At 43.7% G+C, this 10,737-nt stretch overlaps 1 protein-coding gene across 8 annotated transcripts in view; it reads left to right on the top strand.

The window, feature by feature from the left end:
• The window catches only part of LOC137376291 (retinol dehydrogenase 13-like), a 168,212-nt gene extending 157,611 nt beyond the window's left edge, over positions 1-10,601 (top strand). For 7 of the 8 annotated variants that reach the window (XM_068044544.1, XM_068044547.1, XM_068044543.1 and 4 more), the window contains one exon: positions 8,841-10,601. In XM_068044544.1, the coding sequence (XP_067900645.1) occupies positions 8,841-9,109 (269 nt within the window). In that variant the 3' untranslated portion in view covers positions 9,110-10,601. Of the gene's footprint in view, positions 1-1,256; positions 1,608-8,840 lie in introns of all 8 variants that reach the window. The other variant, XR_010976160.1, reaches the window with a different exon arrangement.
• Positions 10,602-10,737: the final 136 nt, after the last annotated feature.

The raw sequence follows: 10,737 nt of genomic DNA on the forward strand, positions 1-10,737 counted from the left end.
GTCTTCTTTCAGCTAGCCAATTTCTGATCCAAAGCTCTAAATCGCCTTCAACCCCATACTTCCGTATTTTCTGCAATAGCCTACCGTGGGGAACCTTATCAAACGCCTTACTGAAATCCATATACACCACATCCACTGCTTTACCCTCATCCACCTGTTTGGTCACCTTCTCGAAAAACTCAATAAGGTTTGTGAGGCACGACCTACCCGTCACAAAACCGTGCTGACTATCTCTAATGTACTTATTCTTTTCAAGATGATTATAAATCCTGTCTCTTATAACCTTTTCCAACATTTTACCCACAACCGAAGTAAGTCTCACAGGTCTATAATTACCAGGGCTGTCTCTACTCCCCTTCTTGAACAAGGGGACAACAGTTGCAATCCTCCAGTCTTCCGGCACTATTCCTGTCGACAATGACGACATAAAGATCAAGGACAAAGGCTCTGCAATCTCCTCCCTAGCTTCCCAGAGAATTCTAGGATAAATCCCATCTGGCCCAGGGGACTTATCTATTTTCACACTTTCCAAAATTGCTAACACCTCCTCCTTGTGAACCTCAATCCCATCTAGCCTCGTAGCCTGAATCTCAGTATTCTCAACAACATTTTCTTTCTCTACTGTAAATACTGACGCAAAAGTAGTTCAGTAAATGCGTAAATCATGGCATTAAGTAGGTTATTTATCCGTTCCATTGTATAAGGTTAATTTGCAATGTGATTTAGTCACCGGTCTGGTAACAGTGGGAATCATCCCTTATTTGCATATTGAAGGGGTGGATTTGTTACTAGGAAATGACTGAGCTTGGGTTAAGGTATTGGCGTCTCCAGTAGTTTCAGAAAAGCCAGTTGTTGCTGAAGTTAACGTCTTTCAGTTGGAATTTTCCAGAGAGACAGAGAGAAATGGCCTTGGTGTTTTTGTCTTCGCTTTCAGCCTTGTTAGATTGTAGAGCTTCCTGTCCAACCTAGTGTGCAAGTAGACTCCTTCCATATCTGCAGGGAAGGTGAAGGTTAGGAGCATGGAGGAGAAGGTGCCAAACAGAGTGGGGGCTAGGACACAACCCTGTTTCACTCCAATCTTCACTGCGAAACTGTTGGAAGTGGAGCTATGAAACTGTACATGATGTCATGGAAGGAGCGGATGAGACTGAGGAGCTTCGGTGGACAGTCAATTTTCATCAAAATCTTGTAGAGCCCTGCTCTGCTGATGGTGTCGAATGCCTTTTTTTTTAATTTTATTTTTTATTTTTTTTTAGAGATACAGCACTGAAACAGGCCCTTCGGCCCACCGAGTCTGTGCCGAGCAACAACCACCCATATATACTAATCCTACACTAATTCCATATTCCTACCACATCCCCAACTGTCCCTATATTTCCCTACCACCTACCTACACTAGGGGCAATTTATAATGGCCAATTTACCTATCAACCTGCAAGTCTTTGGCATGTGGGAGGAAACCGGAGCACCCGGAGGAAACCCACGCAGACACAGGGAGAACTTGCAAACTCCGCACAGGCAGTACCCAGAATTGAACCCGGGTCGCTGGAGCTGTGAGGCTGCAGTGCTAACCACTGCGCCGCCTTAGTGAGATCTACAAAAGTAAGGTAAAGGGGTATACTTTGTTCTCTACACTTGTCTTGTAGCTGGCATATGGAGAAGATCATATCCACATTGGATCTGCTGGCACGGAAACCGCCCTGCGCTTCCGGTTACACTCGGTCTGCAGGTAAATGAGTCTTTTAAGTATGACTCTAGCAAAGGCCTTGCCCGTGACACTGAGTGAGATGCCCCTGTAGTTGTTGCAGTCTCCTTTGTCACCTTTGTTTTTGTATAGTGTGATGATTTTGGCATCACGCATCTCCTGTGGAACAGAGCCTACTTTCTAACAGCGAAGGAAAAGGTCATAAGGGTGTGGCAATAGATGGGACTTTCCGTGCTTGAGCAGTTCGGCTGGGATTCCATCCTTTCCCGGTGCCCTTCTGTTCACTAGGTGGTCTATGGCCTTCTCGAGTTCCAGTGATGAGGGTTATTCATCTAACTTATCCATGACAGGAAGTTACGGAAGAGCATCAAGTGCAGACTGGGAGATGTCCAACTCACAGGAGTACAGCTCGCAGTAGTGTTCAGCGCAGCTCAATATGGATTGTCAGAAGAAATTCAGTCGGACAAGGGGTCAAATTTCATGACGGGTATTTAAAGAGGTCAAGTGTAATTTGGGAGTGAAACAGCTCAAATCGTTCGCAAGGTGCTTTGGAAAGATATCACCAAATCCTAAAGAGTATGATTAGGCCTGTTGTTTTGAGTACCCTTATGATTGGGATAAGGCAATATCATTTTTATGACTTGCCACCAGGGATGCACCAAATGAGTCCACTGGTTTTAGTCCGTTTGAATTGCATGAGGTTAGGGGTCCCCTTAAACTCATTAAGGAGAGATTTTTGACACAGGAAGAGGAAACTACCCTCTTAGATTATGTATCAGACTTTGGAGAGAGACTCAAAAGCTTGTGAGATGGCCAGCGAACGTCTCAAGGTTTCTCAGCAAGTGATGAAAACCCAAGCAGATGGAACAGCTAAGGCGAATAGTTTTCAATCTGAAAACAAGGTGTTAGTTTTGTTGCCTTTGCCTGGGGAACCATTGAAAGCTCAGTTCAGTGGGCCTTACTTCATTAAGAGGAAACTCTGAGGTGAACTATATTTAATTAGTACCCCATCTCAGGGAAAAGTCAAAGGGTGTGTCACATGAATATATTGAAAAGATACTATGACTGTGAACCTTGTCAGCCAGTAAATATGTGCCAAATGCCAGAAGAGAAGGATAAGGATAGTGTTACTTTTAGTGAACTGGATGGAGAGGCAGAGATGGAGAATTCAAAATTGAATCCCCTGCAGTGAAACTGGCAAACACAGAAGTGTTAGAAAGTTTAGGTATAGTTCTACATTATTTTTCTGAACAGCATAAAAGGGACATAGCTGAGCTGTTGAGAGTTTAAAGCAGTATGTGCAGATAAGCTAGGTTGATCTCCTCTGACTATTCATGGGATTGATGGAGGGACAACTACACCCATTAAACAGCACACTTATTGACTCAATCCTGATAAATTGGCTCAGGTCAGAGAAGAGGTTCAGTATATTTCTAAAGAATTATATAATTTCTTATTCTTTGGCCTCCTTATCTCAAGAGACAATGGGTAAGCGCCTGGAGGTGGTCAGTGGTGTGTGGAGCAGCGCCTGGAGTGGCTGTAAAGGCCAATTCTAGAGTGACAGGCTCTTCTACAGGTGCTGCAGAAAAATTTGTTTGTCGGGGCTGTTACACAGTTGGCTCTCCCCTTGCGCTTTTGTCTTTTTTCCTGCCAACTGCTAAGTCTCTTCGACTCGCCACACTTTAGCCCCGCCTTTATGACTGCCCGCCAGCTCTGGCGAACGCTGGAAACTGACTCCCACGACTTGTGATCAATGTCACAGGATTTCATGTCGCGTTTGCAGACGTCTTTGAAGCGGAGACATGGACGGCCGGTGGATCTGATACCAGTGGCAAGCTCGCTGTACAATGTGTCTTTGGGGATCCTGCCATCTTACATGCGGCTCACATGGCCAAGCCATCCCAAGTGCCGCTGACTCAGTAGTGTGTATAAGCTGGGGATGTTGGCCGCCTCGAGGACTTCTGTGTTGGAGATACGGTCCTGCCACCTGATGCCAAGTATTCTCCGGAGGCAGCGAAGATGGAATGAATTGAGGCGTCGCTCTTGGCTGACATACGTTGTCCAGGCCTCACTGCCATAGAGCAAGGTACTGAGGACACAGGCTTCATGCACTCGGACTTTTGTGTTCCGTGTCAGTGCGCCATTTTCCCACACTCTCTTGGCCAGTCTGGACATAGCAGTGGAAGCCTTTCCCATGCGCTTGTTGATTTCTGCATCTAGAGACAGGTTACTGGTGATAGTTGAGCCTAGGTAGGTGAACTCTTGAACCACTTCCAGAGCGTGGTCGCCAATATTGATGGATGGAGCATTTCTGACATCCTGTCCCATGATGTTCGTTTTCTTGAGGCTGATGGTTAGGCCAAATTCATTGCAGGCAGCCGCAAACCTGTCGATGAGACTCTGCAGGCACTCTTCAGTGTGAGATGTTAAAGCAGCATTGTCAGCAAAGAGGAGTTCCCTGATGAGGACTTTCCGTACTTTGGACTTCGCTCTTAGACAGGCAAGGTTGAACAACCTGCCCCCTGATCTTGTGTAGAGGAAAATCCCTCCTTCAGAAGAATTGAACGCATGTGAAAGCAGCAGGGAGAAGAAAATCCCAAAAAGTGTGGGTGCGAGAACACAGCCCTGTTTCACGCCACTCAGGATAGGAAAGGGGTCTGATGAGGTGCCGCCATGTTGAATTGTGCCTTTCATATTGTCATGGAATGAGGTGATGATACTTAGTAGCTTTGGTGGACATCCGATCTTTTCTAATAGTCTGAAGAGACCACGTCTGCTGACGAGGTCAAAGGCTTTGGTGAGATCAATGAAAGCAATGTAGTGGGGCATCTGTTGTTCGCGGCATTTCTCCTGTATCTGACGAAGGGAGAACAGCATGTCAACGGTCGATCTCTCTGCACGAAAGCCACACTGTGCCTCAGGGTAGATGCGCTCGGCCAGCTTCTGGAGCCTGTTTAGAGCGACTCGAGCAAAGACTTACCCCACTATGCTGAGCAGGGAGATTCCACGGTAGTTGTTGCAGTCACCGCGGTCACCTTTGTTTTTATAGAGGGTGATGATATTGGCATCGCGCATGTCCTGAGGTACTGCTCCCTCGTCCTAGCACAGTTCATGTAGTGCTGAGAGTATAGCAGGCTTGGCACTCTTGATTATTTTAGGGGTAATGCTGTCCCTCCCAGGGGCTTTTCCGCTGGCTAGAGAATCAATGGCGTCACTGAGTTCCGATTTGGTTGGCTGTATGTCCAGCTCATCCATGATTGGTAGAGGCTGGGCTGCATTGAGGGCAGTCTCAGTGACAACATTCTCCCTGGAGTACAGTACTAGGTAGTGCTCAACCCAGCGGTCCATTTGTTTGCATTGGTCAGTGATTATGTCCCCTGATTTAGATTTGAGGGGGGCAATCTTCTTGATGGTTGGCCCAAAAGCTCTCTTAATGCCATCATACATTCCTCTGATGTTTCCGGTGTCTGAGGCCATTTGAATATGATTGCATAGGTGTTGCCAGTAGTCATTTGCGCAGCGCCTGGCTGTTCTTTGTGCAGTGCTTCTGGCTGCTTTAAGTGCTACGGATGTTAACTCACTGGGGGCTTTCTTGTAGTTCAACAGTGCAGTGCGCTTAGCAGCTATGACAGGTTCCATCTCTTCATTATGAGATTGAAACCAGTCTGCATTTCTCTTCGCGCGTTTACCGTAGGTGGTCAAAGCTGACTCATAGATGGGTCTCTGATGTGGGACCACTTGGTCTCAGCATCCCCTGTGGGAGTGCTTTGAAGGGCTGTTACAAGTGAATTTAGAAATTTTTGTAACAGCTGTGGATGAGAAATTCTGCTCGTGTTGATGCGCGGGTGGCCCTTCTGCTTGGAATGATGCAACTTCTTTGGTCTGAGTCTAACCTTGCTGCACACCAGGGAGTGGTCTACACCTTCTTCTGGCAGGGCAGGGATCCTGACGAACCAAGACAGCATGGAGTGGGCTTCGCTATCAGAAACTCCTTGCTCAGCATGATAGAGCTTCCCTCAAATGGCTCGGAACACATACTGTCCATCCGACTGCTCACCACCTCTGGTCCAGTACACCTACTCAGCATCTGTGCTCCAACACTCTGCTCCCCACCTGAAGCTAAAGACCAGTTCTACGAGGAACTCCATAACATCATTAGCAGCATCCCCAACACCGAACACCTGTTCCTGCTGGGGGACTTTAATGCCAGGGTTGGGGCCGACCATGACTCATGGCCCTCCTGCCTTGGGCGCTATGGCGTTGGAAGGATGAATGAGAATGGGCAGAGACTGCTTGAGTTGTGTACCTATCATAACCTCTGCATCACCAACTCGTTCTTTCACACTAAACCCTGTCACCAGGTTTCATGAAGGCACCCAAGATATAATTAAACCCAGTCAAAGAAGCTGGAGTTCTCTAGTTGTGCTTTTACCAAAGCCAAATGGTTGGAAAAGATTTTGTATTGATTATCAGAATGCAGGAACTAAAACAGACTCTTATCCAATCCCACAACTTGAGGATTGTATTGACAATGTGGGAAATTCAGTCTTTATTCGCAAGATTGATTTGCTGAAAGGATATTGGCAAGTCCCCTTGACCAACCAAGCTAAAGAAATTTCTGCCTTTGTGACCTCAGATGGCCTATTTCAATGTAAAGTCATGCCATTTGATATGAAAAATGCACCAGCCACATCTCAAAGATTGACTAACCAGGTGATTGCTGGACTAAACAATTGTGTTATGTACTTTGATGATCTATTGGTATACAGTGACACTTGGGAAGATCATGTTGAACACTTAAAGGCTCTGTTTGACAGGTTAGAGAGATTATGTTTGGTAATAAACTTAGTGAAGAGCGAGTTTGCCAAGGCTAAGGTCACCTATTTGGGGCATGTTGTGGGTCAAGGTCAGGCGTTGCCTAGAGAAAGCTAAGGTTCAGGCAATAGTAGACTTTCTAGTCCCCAAGACAAAAAAGGAGATACTACAATTCCTAGGGGTGGGGTCTACTGAAAATTTGTTTCTAACTTCAGTACAATAGTTAGCCCAGTGACGAATTTGTTAAATAAAAAGGTGAAGGTCCAATGACAGAATTCTGTCAAATGGGATTTGAGAAATTAAAGGCCATTTTAATAAATGAACCCGTCCTGGCAGCACCAAATTTTAGCGAACCCTTTAAAGTAGCTATTGATGCCAGTGATGTAGGAGTAGGAGCAATGTTACTCCAGGATGATGATGCTGGTATTGAACGACCAGTCAGTTATTTCTCTTAAAATAACTAAATAAGTACCAAAAGAAGTAACCACTATTGAAAAGGAGGTTTCACATGTCGTATTGACTCTTCAACATTTTGAAGTATACGTCAATAATGGGGAAGGAGAAATAACTGTTTACACTGATCATAATCCATTTAGGGTTTTAGAGAAATTCAAGACCAAGAATGCCAGATTATTCTGATGGAGTTTAATTTTACAACCATTTACCCTAAAGATTGTACATTTTACAGGAAAGAGTGAAAGGGTATAATGGAGGAAAACAAATTGGAGATATGAAAATAATGTTATTACCTGTGTAAAATATAAATTGTTAACTATAGAAGTGTTTATAATGTTATACAAACAAAAACAAGAAATGCTGGAATCACTCAGCAGGTCTGGCAGCATCTGTGGAAAGAGAAGCAGAGTTCTGCTTCTCTTTCCACAGATGCTGCCAGACCTGCTGAGTGATTCCAGCATTTCTTGTTTTTGTTTCAGATTTCCAGCATCCGCAGTATTTTGCTTTTATTTTATAATGTTATATGTTGATAATGAATTTTCTATTTTTGGGAGGTGGTGTTATGAATGCTGGGTGTATGTGTGATTTTAAATGTAGTGCGAGAAGGATTCAGAGGAGACATGTGACCTCCCACTTCCTCAAGACAAGATAGAGATCCTGGTTACCATGCCAACAAAGAAACCAGATCAACGAACTTTGTGAAAGCAGAATGCAAGGTTGTAACATCTGAAGACCAGTGGGTTTCAGTCTCCCAGATCTCGGATCGTAAACAGAGCCAGGGGCTCCGAAGGTGCAAACTCGAGTTGAAATTTTTAACACCTGAAAGCAAAGGAAGGCCCGGGTGCTTCTGCTGTAGCCAGACTTATGGACTCTGCATATTGAAAAAGGCAAAAGACTATTGACTTTCGATTCTGGATAAATTCAATAGGCTTTCAGAAGCCTGGAGGCTGTCAGGAAGACCAGTAGTGTGAGCCTCAGAAGAGAGAAAGAGAAAACATCTGCTCTCAGAACACTGATACAGCAAAAAGCTGTTAAGACTTGAACTCAATTTGAAAGCTGAGATATGCTTAGGAAAAAGACCAACTGGGTCACTAGAGATCACCTTATTCACAGAAGTCCAGGTTGAAAGTGCTCGGTAGAAGTGAGCAAAGAGGACATTGACTTTGAGAAGGGCTGGGAGGTCCAACCCATTGCAACAGGGAGGAATTTGGGACTTTTAAATGCAAAGATGTCACTTTGATGAGGACACTGTGTAATGTACAAACGTGGTGTAGGGTTTTCAGGTGTTTTAAAGGGAAATACCTTTCTCTGTAATTTAGTGTATTAGCTACTTACAAAGTACTCTTTAGTTCATGTTGATTTTAAGTTTGATTATAATAGCCTTAAAACGTGAAATCTTGTGTACTTTAAATTGGTCTGGGGAGTTCATATCTCTTCTTTTAACGTTAAAGGTCTCAAGGAGGCCATAACAAAAGATATAGCATAACTTCATTGATTTTGTACTCTCTACCTCTATTAACAGCCTTCTCATTTTGTCCTGCCACTTTCAAAGACTTGTGTATTTACACACCCAGGTCCCTCTGTCTCCTTTAAAATTGTACTTGTTAGTTTATATTGCCTGTCCTCAATGAAGTAAAGGAGAGGGTTCATGACGTCCATCCATATTTTACCTTCACCCTTTAAAATCTGTGTTCCTCTCTACCTCCTTCTGGTTTTAAATGTTTAGTAAATGTTTTCTACAATCTTCCATCAAAACCTCACATGGGGAAATTTTGTATCACTCACAGTAGAGCTGTTTTCTGAAATGTCATTAAGGAGTGAGGTCTTTTAGATTTTTTAAAAAACTATATTTTTTCTCTTTCAGGGCCCTTCTTCTTGTTTCTGGTAAAAACCCCACGTTTAGGAGCAGAATCCTCCATTTATCTAGCGGTAGCAGAAGAGCTGGAAGGAATCTCTGGAAAATATTTTGATGTCATGAAACAAAAGGATCCTGCCCCACAGGCCCTGGATGATGAGACAGCCAGGCGTCTGTGGGAAATGAGTGCCAAATTAGTGGGATTGAAAAATGACAATTCTGATCCACAACTCCAAAATAATTTCACTGTTAATATGGACAATAACAGAACAGTCTAATAACACAATATTAGTAACAGCACCAAGGAAAATGCTGAGTGTTTAATCATACGTCAAAAGGTAACATTTACTCATACTGTAAATCAATCTCTGGTATATTTTGAATTATTGGATTATTGCTTTTCATTGCCTTAAGTATTTGACTACATTGTGGAACATTTTATTTACCTTGTCTCCTTACTCTATCCATTTGTGCACTTATTATATTTACCACATTAAAAAAAAAGCACAATTTCCATTTATGGCAGCATGGTGGTGGAATGCAGATTTGCACCCCAAGATTTGAATTGATCCTGGCAATACTATTGGTGAGGCAGCGATTGCAGTTCTGGTTGCTTCCCTATGGAGAGGGAGTAATTCAAGGGCAAGTAATTCCTGGTTATTTCTGAGCAACTTTTCATAGAGGATTGAGAGTAGACACATGCACAACACTCTTACTGCATCAGAGAATGATGCATATCTCAAATATTGGAAGACTTAGTGGAAAGGAGAAAACATTTCTCCAAACAAAAGTATATAAACTGCTGTAATATTTTTCACAGTGTTGATCTAAGCTGCTGTTACATTAGTGGAAGAGCTATTACAATTGCTGGTTTTACCAACAGGTGTCTCACCTAATTTTGTATAGTTTTATTGTGGATACAGTTTATGAAACAAAATATGGCCAGGCTCATGAGCATCTGCAACCATCGTGTAAATCATGGCAACAGCGAGGCCATGTTCTTTGTTCCTTCGCTGTCGGGTCAGATTCCGTGAAGGTGGTAGGGATATGGTTCGGAGGGGCCGGGGCGTGAGCCAAATACTGGAAGGAGCATGTAGCCATTGTAAAACAGAAACTGGGCATGTGGGAGAGCATTCTTTCTCCATTGTGGTAAAAAACTGGTCATCGGGTGCGAGGTGCTTACGTTGTTACTGTAATGTGGTGCAGGTCTGGCCCATACCCCATTCCTGCGCCATGGTGGTCACCCGAGCCATCTTCCACTTTATCTGGAGATTGAAAATGGACCATGTCCATAGGGACACGATGTTCAATCCTCTGAATAAAGGGGGAAAAAACATACCCAACATCACCCTCATCCTGATGGCCACCTTTGTGTGCGGCTGCATCAAGCTGTATGTAGAACCCCAGTACGCAAACACAAATGTCACTACGTGCTGAGGTTCAGTCTGTCTCCAGTGTTGCGAAGCATTGGTCTGGCCACATTACCACGGATCACTCCATTCAGTTGGACGATACTGTACAACCTATCCTTCATGGAAAAGTTTGTGCAGAAAGTCATCTTTGACCACCAATCCATCAGGCAGTGGTCAAGGCCCTGAGGGAAAAGGAGATGGTGGATCCTATTGTATGGTTCCCCGAGCAGGCTGTCAGTCATTTGGTAGAATACCTCCTCACCAGAACTTTCAAACAAGCTTTTTTTTTTTAATTTCCAAAATATACTTTATTCATAAAAATCTGTAAAAATTACATTGCCAAACAGTTTCCAAACAGCACGAAAAAATACAAACATTGCAAAAGAGATCAGTTTCTTTCAATAATGTCATGAGTTTCTTCCCAACCCTTCCGTTTCACAATTGTCATGTCAATTACAGTTTTACATTTACAGCAATTCAGAATATTAACGATA

This window comes from Heterodontus francisci, chromosome 13 (assembly GCF_036365525.1).
Source record: "Heterodontus francisci isolate sHetFra1 chromosome 13, sHetFra1.hap1, whole genome shotgun sequence".
In the NCBI taxonomy this organism is placed as follows: Eukaryota; Metazoa; Chordata; class Chondrichthyes; order Heterodontiformes; family Heterodontidae; genus Heterodontus; species Heterodontus francisci.